At 37.5% G+C, this 18,122-nt stretch overlaps 2 protein-coding genes across 3 annotated transcripts; both read right to left on the reverse strand.

Moving 5' to 3' along the window:
• Positions 1 to 6,406: 6,406 nt before the first annotated feature.
• LOC138910918 (uncharacterized) lies at positions 6,407 to 13,388 on the reverse strand. 2 transcript variants are annotated; one of them, XM_070207076.1, is made up of 2 exons: positions 11,843 to 13,388; positions 6,407 to 11,765 (listed from the first exon to the last, which is right to left on the reverse strand). In XM_070207076.1, the coding sequence occupies exons 1-2, from the start codon at positions 13,093 to 13,095 to the stop codon at positions 11,660 to 11,662; spliced, it is 1,359 nt and encodes a 452-aa protein (XP_070063177.1). In that variant the 5' UTR covers positions 13,096 to 13,388; the 3' UTR covers positions 6,407 to 11,659. The 2 variants fall into 2 exon arrangements, with proteins under 2 accessions (XP_070063177.1, XP_070063178.1); XM_070207077.1 differs by having other exon boundaries at positions 11,821 to 13,387.
• Positions 13,389 to 16,441: 3,053 nt separating this feature from the next.
• Positions 16,442 to 17,715, reverse strand: SdhCL (Succinate dehydrogenase, subunit C-like). The gene is made up of 3 exons (XM_002053398.4): positions 17,584 to 17,715; positions 17,395 to 17,522; positions 16,442 to 17,337 (listed from the first exon to the last, which is right to left on the reverse strand). Exons 1-3 carry the CDS (start codon positions 17,592 to 17,594, stop codon positions 16,667 to 16,669), a joined length of 810 nt encoding a protein of 269 aa, XP_002053434.1. The 5' UTR covers positions 17,595 to 17,715; the 3' UTR covers positions 16,442 to 16,666.
• Between the last annotated feature and the right edge of the window lie 407 nt (positions 17,716 to 18,122).

Below are 18,122 nucleotides of genomic sequence, written 5' to 3' on the forward strand. Positions count from 1 at the left end.
CCGTCTTCACTTTCAGCGTTATACCATCACCATGTCCATAGCGCACATTTTGTGGCAATAAAGCAGCTCAACTCCTAAACTCCAGGGAGCTGCTGTGGATTTGCTTATGCACTGCAACTGCAAGTGCAACCGGCAACTGCTGCGGCAGCGCCATGCAATTTAGTTGAATTACCAAGTGAAACAATGGCGACTGTTAATTGGTTTCCTTTGTCCTCAGAACGGTACCGGATCCCTCAGCTGGTGATGTTACTGCTACTATTACAGTTAGAACAGCTGGCAATAGCTGGTCAGGGGCCTCGAGCTATGACTATGACTGTGGCTGTGGCTATGGCTGTGGCAGTGGCAGTGTGGCTGCTGGTGTTTGCCAATTGCTGGAAGAATTTGAAATTGTCTTTGCCCGGGCAAATTTATTAAACAAACAAAGCCAAAGCCAAGACTTAAACGCAGCAAAGATTGTGAGACCGAGCCTTGAAGCAAGCGTAGTGCTGCAAGGGCAGCGGACAAAAATTTGCATACTACACTAACTAAGCGAAGAATATCTCACCGCATGGGGCTACAAGAAAGCTGAAAGCTAAATGCTTGCCCATTGCTAATGAATGACTGACCAGACCAGACCAGACCCAACAAGACACAGACAAGTTGCTAATCTATATGACGTCGCATAACTAAATGGCCAATCAGTGAATCTGCAGCTGTCAAATGAATTGTTTGCCTTTCGCCCACTCTACACTTGCCCCACTCAATACCCTCACACGACATACAAATTATATTCAAGCTGCAAAACTTGTGGTGTCAGTGTCTATCAAAACTATCAATCAATATACATATGTTCAAGGCTACGTATTTTCTTTTACGTTTCGGTCTAACTCAATGCCTTTCTTACATTCTTTTCTTCTCGTTCAACTCTTCAATATATGTGCATATCGCTTCTTCCAGCAGTTCTTAGTTATTTTTTTTTACCCCTTTTTACTGCGCTTCTTGTTTTTGCGTAGTTTTAATTTCTAAGTATCTCGTGAATTATTTCGTTTTTTTTCGCTTTATTTATAGCACTCACTTTTTTTTGTTCCCATATCTCGATCTAACTCAACTTCTTTCTTATATTGTTTCCATTGTCTTAGTTTTTAATTCATGTAAGCTTGACCAAGTTCCCACATCATAAATTGGCTACCGCGCCTCCCACTCCTCACCTCACTTTCATTCTCGTTACACTTGCCAGTCAGCTGCTCGTAACCACTCACCAAACGCCACTACTCTAGGACCTTGGTTTAGGCATGGACAAGTCCTGGCAAATTCATCTAGGACATATCAATAATGCAATTGATTTTAAACTGTTGTTAAGTGCAGAGGACGACAAGTGGCAACAGACTCGAATAAGTTGCAATTGTCAAAAGTTTTTGGGCTGTTGAAAATATTTGCATATTCCCGCATTACTCGTGGCCTACTCTGCAGCCGTTTGGCAAGAAAGGAAACTTTTGGCTTTGTGCAAAGCCATTTGTTCTTTGCTGCCTGCCAGCCTTGGCTATAAGTCAATAGCCGAGTGTTGAGTTGCAAAGCGGCACAAGTTTCGCATCGTTTTTTGGTCATTTTTTTTGAGGGGATCGCTGGTGGAGGAAGGTGGTTTCTGAAAAATGAACTCAGCCGTCAGAGCTGCGCGCGATGGCATAATTTGTCTGGCGAAAGTTTATTGCAGCGCATAAATCGGTTTTGCGGCTTAAGTGATGGATATTGGTCTTGGAATTGGGAGCTCTGCTCTGAATAGCATTGATGACAGCCGCTGAACCCCGCCCAGCCATGAAACCACAATGCAGGCAGTGCGCAGTAAATCAATTATGATTAAAGCTCATTGTAGTTGCAATGCACGCGTCCAATACTCATACTAAATACAAACATATTGCCAGCCAGCCAGGCCACAAACTTGTGCGGAAATTGCTTTAGCTTCGCTCTAGCTTCCCCTCCTAGCTATCCCTCTCTAACAATGCGTGTGTGTATATGTGTATTTATTGGGTGTGCGTGTGTTCGCTTACGCCCACGTAATGACAATGATTTGCTTTACCATCGATTGTAAACGCTTACAGTTCAGTTTGTAATGATGCTGCCTGTTTGCAATTCCAATGCCTTGTTTCCAGACACACACATACATACAACCAGACTCACTCTCACAAACACAAACACGCACATGCAAAAACAATGCTTAAAGCTCTGAAGCGCTTAGCCACAGAATGATAGATAGAGGGGCAAAGTAAGGAGGATTTATAATTGAGAGAATAATTAGATGAGTGTTGCGTCTTATGTGCGTGCGTACTGGTGTGTGTGTGTGTGTGTGTGTGTGTGTTTGTGTGTGTGTAAGTGTGCTTTATTTGTATGCGTTTGCAAAATGTAATTGGGTCGCACTTAATGAAGAACTAAAGTCTTGAGAGTGGCACATAAATCGAGTAAATGGTTTAGGAAAGCAGCAGCAGCAGGCGGACATCAAATTATTTCTGAAATCGGCAAACCCTTTTAAAGTCTTAAGTAGCATTCGAAGATGTTTACAAAATGTACGATACAATCGATCTCCTTAACGTATACCCATCTGTGCTCTCCGCAATTTAATCACCTTTGTCTTTCATTATTCATTGCTTTGAATTGCTTATTCCCATAAAGGATGCGCTTTTACACAGACGTTCTTGGCCAATAACATAGTGATACTATATTATATAAAGAGTATCATAGTTTTGTGTAAATGTATGTATAAATTGATATTGAAAATCCTATTATTTGAGCATATATCAGAGCTTATAAGCTTATTGGAACACCACAATTGGTATGTACACAATCGTATATAATCGGATATATCCCCCTGTTCTCCATAAAATTAACCATAGCGCTTGTTTATATTTAAGCTCTTGCAGTTCACAAAGATCAGTCAATAAACACCGAAGTAAATCAAGAAAGCCGTTGCCCTAGTGTGTATGTATGTATAGAATAAAGTAAGAATCTGCAGGGCGGGCACCCCCTACTACAGCATTCTTATTTGCTTCAGGCTGTTTTAAAAGCTAACTAATTTGTAATCCATGATATTGTCAATTTATCATAATTTTGAAATTGTGATATTGGAAATAAAGAGATTCGTAAGTTCATCGAACAGTTCGTATTGCAGCGTTTTTTATTTTCCCCTCATTTTGCTTCTTTATTTTTTTTTCTTTGTATTATTTAGCCTGCGCTTTATTTCATTTTCAATATTTGTTTTGTGTGGCGAAAGACAAACTTCAGGCACAAACAAAATTCGACTCTGGCTCCGAGGGAGAACCTGAGTCTGACTTGCTGACTGTCGACAATCGACTGAGTAAATGAATATGTGCCACACATAACCACTGTATATATGTTTGCATGTATATGCGTGTATGTGTGTGCTTGTGTGCGCTGTCTTGCGTTGTATATAAATGCCTACTTATAACGACATTTAATTTCAAGGCACGCGCGCACAGGACAAACTGAGGCCTATGCTCTTGTGTCTGCAATATTGAATATTTTGCACACACACACACGAATACACCCATACTCACACGCACATATAGTGGTATATTTGCACCTACACAAGCATGTTTATTTAGTGTTAGGTTGTGGGCTGCACTGTTTGCACGGCGCTTTCCTCCAAAGGCAGTCAATTTATTTACAGCAGCCATACCCACGCCATCTACCCAAAATTCTTGTCTTTTCACCTTAATCCTGGCTGACAGTATGGCAACTCCGCACGCGCAGCCACCGCTCGCTGGCCGCCCATAAATCTCACACGCAGCACATAATTATCCAGTCAACAAACGCTAAATAGCCACTGACGGAATGGACAAAGGCGCTGTGGCCTTCGGCCATCGCCAGGGCTTAGTGGTCCAAGTCATGTGTCTGTTGCAGCCACGCCCACAAATGCTGGCGGAAACTTGACCAAGAAGTGCAATGACAAGATAATGGGTTTTGGTAAATATACTACAAATTCTTTCATTTTGATCATAAGAATTATTTTATCATACACACAAATATATTTTGGTTTGTTATACCCTGCGAAAGCAACTATATTTAAAGTTATTAGAGCGAAAAATCACATAAACACAAATGAAGTAAGTTTCATGCTGGCCGAATGCTTAAAAGCCTGCAAAAAGCACCCAAACAACAACTGTGCAAAGTGCAGCAACAACGACGAAAAAACAACCAAAAGTTTAAAAAAAAATAAAACAAAAAATTAAACAACGAAAAACAAAGCAATGCAACTAAGGACTGGGCACACACAACAATCGCAGCTAAAAACAAGTAATCGTGCTCTGTCGAGAGTGCCCGACTAGATGATACCCTGAGCCCATCGCTGACAACCATTCTAGCTTCCTTCAATACGTACATACACGAAATAAACGTAATGGCTGCGTTAAGAAAATACCCTTATTGTCCGATCTTTATGAAATATACTTACAACCGGAAAGACGAGCAAAGCTAGATCGGCTATTAATGCTGAGTATTTTTCTCCTATTTTTCTTCTGCCTAAACAATTTCACAAAACCATTATACCCCTCTTGTCCCATTTTCAATTGGTTCGTGGTATAATAAATAAACATTGATGTCGAATTTTTAGGACTGAGTCATACTCTGTTAATCACTTTAAAAGTGAAGATTTATAATTCAAGTATGGGATGCTTTTTTAGGAATTGCATGTTGAATGTGTGTGTGTGTACATGTAAACTGAAATTCTTGCTTCTTAATGATCTTGATGAAATTTTCTACAGTATTCGTGTATTCTCAAAACTTTGGCTTATATTGGTTGGCAATACAAATTGGTTTATTTATTTCATTTCCATCTATGGATAGCGGCAATGATAGCAATGATAGCTATAAATTGAAAGATACTTGATACATATATATTTAACCCAATTTGCACAAAAAAAAAAAGGATTTCGATATTGACTTTAATCGATTACTTGTAAAATGAGCAAGTTATCGAATAACGCAAACTAACTGCATATGCGCGGGCACTAGGTGGACCTACAGCTAAGTCTCTAGCTCTGACAGGTTCTGAGATCCTTGCGTTCATAGTATATACTGACATACAGGCAAGTGCACGGACAGACAAACAGATAGCTCGACTCGACTTGTGATGCTTATCAAAAATATATATTCTTAATGGGGTCGGAGATGCTTCCTTCTGCCAGTTACACAAATTTGCACAAATACACTTTACCCATTTTTAATGGGTTCAGGGTACAAATATTTCAAAGATACTTTGAATGGCTTTTACATAAAACATTTGTGTCTAACTTATAAGCTGTCAAATATTTTTTGAAAATTAATATCTCAACATTGAATATGGAACGAAGATATAACTTAAAATTGTTCCTTGAATTAGTATTATAAGCGTTACGTACAGAGTACTTATATTGCACATGTCTAAGAACACAATACACCCCATTACCCTAGGTTTTAAGTATTAAAATACACCAAAAAAAAAAAAAAAATACAAACACACTGCGCGCAAGGTGAAGGCGGCAGTGCTTTTTCCATTGCCAAAGCAAATATGCAAATTGTTGATTACAAACTTTTGTTGCAGTCGTTGCTGCTGTGCTGCTGCTGCTCTTCGTATAAATATTTAAGTATCTGCGCATTGTAGCTAGTAGTTTTCGCAACAAAATGGCAGCTGGGAGGCGAATCCAACACAAATGGGTGGCTGTCTAAATTAGACTTTGAGTATTTTGCATATTTAATTGAAATTGCATTTCTTAAATAACTCACTGTCATTTACACACAAAAACACACACACACACACGTACAGATAGAGGTAGATAGACAGAGATAGAGAGAGGCACGCCTGCTGTCAGCACTTGCTTTTTATTTGTGCGGATAACTACAGTTCTCTTTTGTGTATGTGCGTATTTATTTAGTTTTATAAGAGTTTATTCAAGTGCATGTCTTACCCACAGCTTTGTTTGTTTATTTAGACCAAAAGCAGCAGCAACGAAAACAACAAAAAAAGGCCAAACTCATTTGCAATTTGTTTAATCAAGACTCAACTCACAAGCAGCTAGTACACACACAGACAGCACACACTTGGCACAACACAAGCATATACTAAACAGAAATTACACATACGCCCTGTGCGCCTGGGGCACTGCGCCTCTGAATGGCACCAACTTTGCGCTCTCACTCGTACAGTCAAAGTCAAATAAACATGCTAATTAAAAGGAAGGCGGCCCCAAAAAATCCAAGCCCAAAAATTTGACCCAATTTATAGTCACGGTACAATGGGCGTGGCACAAAGAGGGAAATATGGGAATTTCATTGAAATTCTTTCATTAGGTTAACAGTTTACAGTGGATAAATCTTTATTGCAACTATTCGTTTAGACGTTATCTTATTTTGACATAGACATCAAAGAAAACAAACTGGCTGAAAGTTAACAAGACGGTCAGTGTGTGTTCCGGTTATATTTGTAACTGTTTTGGTTAGGCTTAAAGGAACAAAATAATTCATATTTTACACAAGCACTTATACGCTATATTTCATTCAAAAGTGAAAATATTAACAGTAAGTTACACAAAAAACTATATAAAATAAAAGTTTTCCCAAGGGTATACTAAAAAATGGCAATCGCAGCCCAGTGAAGGCGGGAGAAAAAATGTCTTTTAATTTTAATTTGTATTTAAGTTTGTAATTATGTGGATATTCTGAGTGCTGTGTTTGTTGATTAAGCGTCATTTACATAAATAAATGTTTTATAATTTAAGTTAAGATTTTGTTTTTAATCTTTTCTAAACAGTTAAAACGTGCAATCTAAATGCCCGTTTATTGTGAACCAAATGCTGACAGCCTTGCAAATTTCGCTTAGTGCCGGTAAAACGCGTTGCATTTAATTTCATTAACGTTTCTTTTCTTTTTTACGTAGTGGCAATCTAAATACGGCTAATGATTGTCATTAATTTGGTGGGAAATGCAAGGCTACACCTGGGACTTGCAAGTCGATTGAAATCGGATTAATAAATGGGCGAGGCGCTGAAGAATTCAATTAGGCACAACAGCGGCAACCGGCCGCCGGGTCTAGCAGTTTAACTACTTTCAATATTTCTGGCCTTAATGCAATTACTTACTTTTCCAGCCCGCGCGTGTTTGAGCCTGCTGACGGAACGGATACTTAATGGGCAGCGGAAGCAGCTGCAACAGCTCATTTTTAAGGCTGACATGTTGTGGTTCTATAGCTGGCGTTGCCATTCGAGAGCTATTGATTTATGTCTGCAGCAGTTCAATTGACATGTGGAGGGCTCAAACAGCTACCATGACCAAAGTGGCCCAATTCAGTACTCCAACGAATTGGCGTAGCTTAAAACGAATGTAGCATTTCCTCTCGATTCTTAAAAAGAATTTACAGCAAATTGGAAGTTTAAAAGTCAGAGCCGTTGTCACATTCACAAAACTCTAGTGTACTTGAGAAACACATTTAATGTAAAAGCAACTGAACTGGTTACTGCAGCAGATATTTCTCTAAACAAAATTTATATATAATTATTACCAATCAACTTATTTGATATGCCGAAGAAGAAGAGTTTGCATTTCTCTTTATGATAATTTAGACATCAGCGTTTCTTTTGTTTTGAGTAATTTGGATTAAGATCAAAAAATTTGTTTTCGAGTAATAGAGTTAAGGGTTACCGTTTTATATGTGGTAAGCCCAATTCAATGTTAAGATTCCGAACGAATATCAACTTAATTTTCTTTAAGTTGAACTTAATATCATATAATTTCATAATTTCCTTTTAATTGCTAGTGACATCTTTTTCCAAGTAGATTTATTCAGTCTATTCTATTAAAAACTTTCCAAATCATATAAAAATTTCTGCTATCAATTCTAAATCAGTTGGTTAATGAAACTTCTCGATGTGCGCCATAGTCAAGTTCACAAATTACTTGCCTCTACGCAGCTTGCCGTACAGAAGTGCAATCAAGTGAGTTCAGTATTGTAATAGTATGATTTTCTTCGTTGATTTAACTTATGTTCGGGTTGCCTTTTTATTTTTAACAACACGTCTTCTTACTGCTAGTACTGTAGAGAGACTGCCTTCCACTTCCTCTCTGCAGCCGCTTTTCTTTATCGATATTTACTTATCGTACTGTTATAATTAACATAGATAGTGACACTATAATACCCTGGCTAGGGTTACCAATGATGCTCTTATCCTATTACAACTCGGCCATCCTGACAAAGAGAGCTCCCGATCTCTGTCTTTTATATGTGTATCTATCTTTATAACTAATGCTTATTGCCTATTTTCGCATCCAATGCTTAAAGTTTTGGCTATTCCAGATACCAACGTACGGGTTGCGAGATAATTGAAAGCCTTCTACATCCTTTAACAAGTATCTATCATTTTTTAAAATCTTTTCTATACTATAAGGCCCTTTATATCTTGGTATTAACTTTTTTGAAACTCCTGGTGTGCTATCAAAATTTTTTACCATGACATAGTCACCTATTTTATATTCTACTGATACTTTCTTCTTTTTATTAATCCGCTCTTCATTTCTGATTTGAGCTTCTTTTTGATATATTTCTCCACTCTTTCTTATATTTTCTAAATTTCTTTTATCACACGTGTTCACCTGTGTAAACTCTTCTAATTTTTCTTTTAATTCATCAACAACTTTTCCTTTCTGTTGTAATCCGAATAACATTTCGCTTGGAAATTTCTTTATGCTTTTGTGTTGTGTGTTGTTTATTGCATATTCAACATTTTCTATAATAACATCCCAATGTAAACCATTTTCTGGCTCCGCCATTTTTGCCATCATCGGACCCAAGTCTCTATTCAACCTTTCCACCTGACCATTTGCTTGCGGACAACCCGTTGCTATTTTAATATGCGTTACTCCCTCATTTTTTAAAAATTCATCAAACTCTTTTGCAGTAAAACAACTCCCTCTGTCCGATACAATGAACTTAGGTCTACTATACGCTCTGAAATAATCTTTTAATGCCTTAATCGCTTCTTTCGTACTTGTTGTCTTTGCTGTATATAGTCTAACAAATTTTGAAAATCCGTCAACCACCGCCAATATATATTTATTAGCCCTTCCTGCATTAATTGGTCCATAATGGTCTATATGGATCATCTCCCACGGTTTGTTTCCTTTCGGTATGCTATGTAATAGTCCTTCACTCTTACCCGTCTTGGGGGCGAAGGCAATGCATTTTAAACAATTCCCTATATGCTTTATTGCTTTTTCCTTAATATATGGGAACCAGTAACTCTTTCCAATGGCATCGATCATCTTATCTCTCCCAGCATGTCCCAACTCATCATGATATTTGTAAAGTACATGTTCTTCCATATCCTTTGGTACATAAAAAACTAATCTGCCATCATTTGTTTTTCTGTAAATGACCCCATTTCTCATTTCGAATAGCTTGTGCTCTTCTTTTTCTAACATCTTTCTAATATCTACCAGTTTGTCATCTTTGCTTTGGCAAATAACTAAATTGTCCTCAAAACTATTGGATTCAATAACTAAAATGTCCTCATAACATCTGCTTAACGCATCCACATGTTGCATTTGCTTGCCCGATCTATGCACTAACTCAAAATCGTAATTTTGTAGTTCTAACGCCCATCTAGCAATTCTCGGATTTAAATCTATTTTGTTAAGCGTTAAAGTTAAAGAGTTGCAATCTGTCATTATTTTAAATCGTTTTCCCTGCAGATATATACGAAATCTGCGTAATGCGTAAATGATGGCTAGCGTTTCTAACTCAAAACTATGATATTTAGACTCTACTTCGGTTGTTCTTTTAGAAAAATAAAAAATCGGGTGTAATTTCCTATCTTCTTTTTTTTGAAATAAAACAGCCCCAAATCCCACTGCGCTGGCATCACAATGTAGTTCTATTTCTTCTTTGTAATTATATATTGATAGTACTGGCGCCTCTAACAATTTATCTTTTAACATATTAAAACACTTAAACTCCTCTTCTCCAAACTTGAATTTCTTATCTTTTTTCAATAAATCATATAAGGGTTTAGCTAATATAGAAAAGTTTAAAATGAACCTCCTGAAGTAGGAGCATAACCCTAGGAAACTTTGTACTCCCTGAATTTTGTTTGGTATTGGAAAGGATTTAACCGCTTCTAACCCTTTTTCATCAGCCCTAACGCCTTTACTATCCACCACAAATCCTAAATATTTAACGCTGCTTTTAAAAAATTCACACTTATCTAATTTCAACTCTAATTTGTTTTGCACCAGTCTTATAAACACTTCCTTTAAGGTCTCCATGTGTTCCTTTATGTTTGTACTTGCTATCATAATATCATCCATGTAAACAATTACCTTATTATCTTTTATCATATCACAAAATATGTTATTAACAAATCTTTGAAATACATGTGGCGCAGTTTTTAAACCCATGGGCATCCTAAGAAATTCATATTGTCCTAAAGGGGTAACAAATGAAGTGTATTTAATAGATTGCTCATTAACAAAAACATGAAAATACCCGTTTTTTAGATCCAACTTTGAAAATACTGTTTTTCCGCATAGTCTGTCTAATAAATCGTCGATCAATGGTAGCGGGTAGTTGTCTCTACATATAATTTTGTTCAGTCTTCTAAAATCAATACATAACCTCATGTCTCCAGTTTTTTTCTTCACTAGTACTATAGGTGATGCATACTCTGAACAACTTGGCCTAATGATTCCATCTTTTAAATAGTCGTCTAATAATTCTTGCAACTTTTCTTTTTCCATATAAATTAACCGCCTAGGTGTACAATTAAATACTTTGTCGTTTTCTAATCTTATGCTTAACTCATGTCTTAATTTTGGCTGATTTGGCCTTTTCGCTTTTACATAAGTATTTTCAAATAAATTTTCAAATTCACACTTTGTGCTGTAATCAATATCTTCACTTAAAATATATATATTTTCTCTTTTGTTAGAATCTTCCCAACTTATTGTTAAGATATCCTTCTCAAAATTCTCTTCTAACACTCCCATGATTTCGCTATTCACTGGCGCTTCATTAACATGATTATTAATTTTAACTGCACTGTTTCCTATATCTTCTATAATCACTTTTTCAATCCCGGTTTGATTATAGATAATTTCATCACTAACAACTTCTTCACTATCAGGTTCGAGCTTAAGCTCTCCATAACTAACTATCTCATCACTAACAGTTTCGATCCCAATCACTTCATTTCTAACTATTTCACCACTAATTATTTTATTTCTAACTATCTCATCACTACCAACTTTATCACCAAGCGTTTCCGGACTAACAATTTTCTCACTAACTAATTCATCACTACCAGTTTCATTACTGACTATTTCCTTATTAACGATTTTATCATTTAACAATATAGTTTCATTTTGCTCGTGTTTGATATCTTCATCGTCCACTTTTTTTTGTTTTTCTTTGTAGCTTGTAGCTATGATATCATTTTTACCATTATTCTGGTGATCAACTTTATGCCCGTTCACAATTTTTAATGTTCTTAAATCAATATTTAAACCAAAAGAATCCATAAAATCTCTACCAAGCACAGCGTCATACCTCATAGACTCATTTGCCACAATTATAACATTAAAATAAACATTTATTAACTTTTTCTTCATAAAACATAAAATTTTTCCAAAATTTTTCAATTTACTTTCATTTAAACCTACATACGAATTTGCATCTGGCATACGCTTTACTTTTAATGGCACAAACTTTTCCTTTAAAAATGAAATAGGGCTGCCAGAGTCTATAAGGCATTCTGCAATTATTGATTTGTTAAATGAGTTACTAAAATGAATTCTTAAGTATCTTACATATTTGTTTTCCATATCATACTTTTTATTTGGACATCCTGCTATTAAATGATCCTTTGAGCCGCACGCATAGCAAGATCCTGCCTCCCGTTTGGGCTTTAAACAATCTTTGGCCCAATGGCCCTTAACATTGCAATTGTAGCAACGTTGTTGTTTGTCCGCCTGTGCTTCCTGTGCAGTTTGTTTCACTACATGGTTTCGTACCCGTTTAATTGGCAACTTTATAGCTGCAAACGCACGTAAAATTTGAGCCGGATTGGTAAAGCAATGCATACTAGCTTGAGTGCGCAAGTTTTCGCAAGGTATGCCTCGAATAATACCCTCCATTAACTCCTCTACATCAATGTTGATGTCCTGTGCCAATATGCTTTTTTCGCTAAAATATGTGGCGAACACCTCATCTGGTTTCCAAACCCGATCCTCGAACTTCTGTCGTAGTTCCGACTTCGAAAATCCTCCCCCGAAGGCCAAAACCAATTGATTTAGCATCTCGTCAATCGGAGCAATGATGCGCATAGGGTCTGCATGCAACCACTTCAAAGCACCGCCTTTCAATTTGCTTATACAAAGCAAGTGCTGTTGCATATCATTTAGTCTGTAGATCTTGGCCACATTGAAGAATTGCATTACCCATTTACGCACCTCACTTTCTCCAGTAAATTCTAATAAAATTTCCTTGGCTAACATCATCGCTCCAGTTTGGATGCCATTATTTAAGTTGCCTCCGACAGCGTTGCCACTTTCGTCGATCCTTCCAGCTGCCCCAGCGTTGCCCGCTGCACCAGCGTGATCAGCTGCACCAGCGTTGCCATCCGTTCCAGTGTAATCAGCTGCACCAGCGTTGCCATCCGTCGACCGTGGTCTTTCTTCAGTGTGACCATCCTCTAGCTGCAATAAATCGCCGACTTCACTTTCTTGCTCTCCCCCGTCGCTCCCGCCGATGTGCGAGTTGCGGTTCACCGTTACTTGAAATTCTTCTAGGAATTTTCGAGACGCTTCAATTTCGAGACGCATCAATTTCAGCATCTCGGCGCCATTTGCTATTTCGTCACGCTGTTGTTGCATTATGTTTTGCAACTCATTTTGAGCCTCAATTGTCTGTTCCTTGTTACGTTGAACTTCAAGTTCCTTTGCAGCATCGTCTCGGATATCCACTGGTACCTTATTTAATCTCGCCATCAGCTCAGTTTTGGTACCCTCTGTTGGCAAATTTAGTAATGCCAACCAACTTTTCAATGTCGCTATTGACACGTCATTTATATTTATATTTTCCATTTTGTTGTGTTTTTTTTTTTTTTTTTCTGAGTCAATCCCACTTCTGATATTGTAATAGTATGATTTTCTTCGTTGATTTAACTTATGTTCGGGTTGCCTTTTTATTTTTAACAACACGTCTTCTTACTGCTAGTACTGTAGAGAGACTGCCTTCCACTTCCTCTCTGCAGCCGCTTTTCTTTATCGATATTTACTTATCGTACTGTTATAATTAACATAGATAGTGACACTATAATACCCTGGCTAGGGTTACCAATGATGCTCTTATCCTATTACAGTATTAAGAAATTATCAGAGTAAAAAGTTGTACTTGCACGCCAACCAAAAGGTAATTAGAGGCCATGCAGAACTGGAACGAGCCCACGGGACCTGGGGGGCAAAAATATGAAATAAAATTGTGTGCAGGGACATACTGTGCAAATATATAGAAGTGGCCACGCCCCAAACTATTTTTCCACTTGACTGGGGCTGTGCGTGCAACAATTGTGGCTGCAAGTTGGCCATGCTGCCATCCGCCACACGCAACGCAGCCGCAGGCATAGCCACAGGGACAGCCACAGGCACAGCCACAACCACTGAATGGGTTCAAGGCTTCTCTTTAGAAATTTCGTTTTTTTTTCGCCTTTAATTATGAAACACTCTGCGCCAGTCAAGTGTACGGCAATTGTTGTGCCAGTGCTGAGAGTGTTGCTCCTGCTGCCACAGCCTATCAAGTTCGAGTGGGAGGTGCAAAAGTTTTGGGCAAAGCCAAGACAGTGCCTTATTGCCCAAGCATTTGACTTAATGCGCCACATGCCCAGGCCAAAAGGCCATAGAACAAAATCTATGCCAGACAAGCCCATTATGCAGCAAATTCGTGTTAATAGCCAAGTAAAAACTTTTGTAGCTAATTATCGACAGTTGCTGGAATACCCGCTTGGTTTGGTTTAGTTACGCTTTGTATTTCTGCAGTGCCTGGTAGGTACTCAAAAAGTTAAGCGTCTATTTTGCCTCGAGTTCAGCAAAATTAAAGGTATACCTGCAATAACAGACACACACACATAAATGAAAGTGTTTGTAAAGTTTAAAGTAATTAAGCCGAATGAATCCCAGTGCTTTGCTGGAAATAGATTAACGTAACATTTTCAGTGTGTTGCGTGCCGTGTTTAATTTTATTTGTTGGTCTAAAATCGGTGTGCTCAACTGCTAAAGGCTTATTTAATTAGTGTCTAGCAAATTATAAGCCACAAAAGTTTAAGAGTAAATCTGATTACATTGAAAATATGCTTTCTAGTCCGGCGAAAATATAATATATACTAAGAGTAGCTTAAATTAATTAGTGTACAACTGTTTATCTAATCCATAAGCCTTATAAACATCAGACTTTAATTTGTTTTCGATTTGGTTTCACTCACTCGGTATATAAATTTCTTATCGAATACTCATATGTATGGTCCAAGAACTTATCTTTAAAAATATTTAAAGGAAAACATATCAAATTCCTATTAATTCCATATTATTTATGTATACTACTTATTCAATTTTGTAAGAAGAATATAATTGCTTTTAAATGCGCCCTTATCTGACTTGCTCGTCTATCGAATTAATTTTGTATACCCTGCAGATGCTATTATAATTTGGTCATGAAATGTGTAATGCATAGAAGGTGACATCTCCGATCCCATATTTTTGAACAGTATCATTAGCCGAGTCTATGTAGACATGTCCGAGTGTGTGTTTGACCATATTACAATGCTCCCTAAATATATGCAAATCCTATTAATATCGGACCACTCTATCATATAGCTGCCATAGAAACGATCGGACGAAAACTAAAGTGTTGTATGGAAAACTTCTATGTTTTTCAATATATATTAACCATACTCGGCACTATTTTCCCTGTACTTCTTACGGGCAAGGCACTAAGAGCTTAATGAAAAGCAAGGGTATTAAATCTTCGGCGTGCCTTTCTTGCTCGTTTTAATTTTAATTAAATTTTTTTTGACATCACCTTGATTACCTACGGGGTAAATCGGTGTAATGTCTCTACAAATGCTCATCATTGTATTTTCGACCGCTACTCAGTGTGTGGGGTTCAACTATGACACCACTAAATTTTTATGCAAGCCACCAAAGCGCTGAGCAAATAGCTGAGCAGCCATTTTAATTGAAAAATATTTGCCACACTCTAAAGTTTGGCGCGTGTTTGACAATTTGACGCGGCTGCTTCCTGACATTTGCTACACTGTGGCGAATTTTTGTGTTACATAAACAGAATTCACTCTATTTAATTAGCCCCACAGCCGCTTTCTTTTGTCGCTGTGTAAATTCCAATTAATATGCGAATGAAATCCGCTTAGGCAAAAAGAGGCAGAAGCGCGCAAGGGGCGAAACTGCCAATCAAGCGAGAAGAAGAAATCACCCACTACCACCTTCCAACAGCGAAAGCCCCTTGGTAATTTGCGACATTTTGTTATTTTCGCTGATGCTGATGCTGATGCAAAGCCGACACTCGATTGAATGAGCGAACATTCAAGTACACTAATTAAGATCAAACGTTTCGCAGCGAAATGAGATTTTATCGACTAGGCGGCATTGTTGTAGTCTGTATACATATATATTCATATTAAAAACGCATAATGAAGTGTCAGCAAAACTGATACCCCTCCCCGCACCAGTCTTACTCTCTCTTGCTCTCTCTAAACAAAGATTAACGTCAAAACTTAAGTAGCGACTGTTCAATCAAAACCGTCGACTCTCAATTTGAGTACCTCCAGGCCCCAGGCCCCATTCCGATTCCATTGTCAGGCCTTATTGTTGTTGTCTGTGCCTGGAGGGGCCATCAAAAGGTAAGAAGTGTCTTAAAGTGGTCGCTGGTTGCCCTGACAGCTCGGTAATTAATGAAATGTAGACACGTTCTTATTTTCGTTCGTGGGTAGACCTGTATAAACTAATTAAAGCTTCTTAATAAACTTAATGGCTTTCCCCATCGCCAACCACCTCTCGAATTCCGGGCTCTTTAATGTTCAGGCCCAATGAACCGTAGATTATGCAGCTAAGTACAAATGCTATTCAACATTTCAGTGTCTAATGTTATCAAACGCATTTTTGTGATTGTTTCGTTAAATTAAAAGATTTTAATACATGCACTAAGTTGAAAGTTTCCTTTGATGACGTGCTCAGTAGCAGATGGCGATTTAAGTTCTTGTAATTTAATGCTCTTCAGCTGTACTGTAATAAATTTTGTCTATTTTTCAACAGAGCACTAGACAACGAAGCTATAGCTTTCAGGATTACATATAAGAAATTTATTTTATTTGGAGAAAAAACATATAAAAAGATAGGCTTTATTCTATTCTTATAAATTGTGGCAAGCGTTGTACAAAAAAAAAACAGTTTTATTTTAATGTAATTGGATGCGACTTCTAAAATGGTAACTACTAATAATTTACTTGTATAGTTACAAAAATATGAATTTACAAATTGGAATTTACCGTGTCAATTTTTAAAACTGCAGCTTACTTTTTTGTGGCATTGCCTCACTTTCTGTTGGTTTGGTAGAAGTATACGTTTTCTCCATGAGCATATAATTTTACACCTCTTTTGCATCAGCTTCGGTCATTTCATTGTCTAACTCGTGTTCATCGATTTCTTCGGTCTCCTCGTTAAGCAGTGTTTTCAACTCTAACGTGATTTCGCCATCATTTGATACCTTAGATAGCTCATTAGTTTTTTCCTGAACATCAATGCCGGCTAAGGCCGCTGCCAAAATAAAGGTCAAAACGATGGCAGCATACCCGGTTGCATAAATCTCTCGTTTGCTAAGGAAAACATTCAGATGCCAGATCAAGTGCCGTGTTCCCGCCACAATATGATAGGCAAAAGGTATTATTATAAAAAGCTTGAGCATATTAAAAACGGTCCTACTGCAATCACATTTCTCGATCTTCTCTGCCATGGCATTGACATCTATATCGCAAAGCAAACCAGTCAACCCAATTGTCCAAATTCCTATGCCCAGAATAAATCCGCTTATACGCAGAAATATGGACATCACTGAGGTCAACTGTTTCTTATAGATACTCAGATGTGGCGACATCGCGCGACCTAGTTTTTTATTCAGCTCCTCATAGCTCAGATTATGATATGAAGCGGGAATGATTCTCATGTCGATTTTAGGCGGACCGACGGGTCCCTTTTTGCTCATTGGAGGCTTTTTACCGTCAGCTAGTTTTTTGCCATCATTTCCTAAACGTACCTCACCTACAAAAGGTTTTTGTCAACGTGAATTCTCTTATGTTAAGTTATATTATCTCTTACCATCGCTGCCTTTAGACTTTGAGAAGTGGACAGTTTGGAGTATTAGGGGCTTGACATTGATGCGGTGGTTACACAGGGTTATGTGAGCACGATAAGCACCTCGTTGCAGTTGACCAAAGTTGCGGTATCTGAAATAGATTTTGATGAGCCTGTGACAATTTGTGTCAACTCGGCATAGTAGCCACTTACACGGAGTACATTCTTAAAATTTGAAGAAAAATAGTTTCTGAATGGAAAGTGTTATTTTGTTATTTTGTTTGATTGGTTGGCACGGATAATGTGATTCATTCTATATTTGTCATTTGGCCAGCACTCATCAATATCAAAAACAAACAAAGTTGACACCATAAAAATTGGCAAGTAAACAATTTATTTCTGCACACTATGAATACATTCTTATTATAATTATGTGCATAACATCGGTTGCTAATTAACAAGCTAGTTTTATTTATTTATATTTCTTTGTTGCTACACGCGTTCTAAACAAATCTAACATTCTTTGAAGGTTATTTGTCATTTGGTCATTTGTCGCTTCAATTTCAGTTTCCAGTATTCCGTTGCAAACTGATATTGTTTGTAGCCATGTTTTATAGCTTGACTAGATAATTAAGCTCGCTTTTCTAAAGTATATAAATTCTCTTAATTCGCTATAAGTTAACAATTTCGAGGAAACACCCAAGGCATCTATGGTCCAAGCTTTTGCCCCTTGCGGAGCACATTATCAAATA

Source organism: Drosophila virilis, chromosome 2 (assembly GCF_030788295.1).
Source record: "Drosophila virilis strain 15010-1051.87 chromosome 2, Dvir_AGI_RSII-ME, whole genome shotgun sequence".
NCBI classification, from domain to species: Eukaryota; Metazoa; Arthropoda; class Insecta; order Diptera; family Drosophilidae; genus Drosophila; species Drosophila virilis.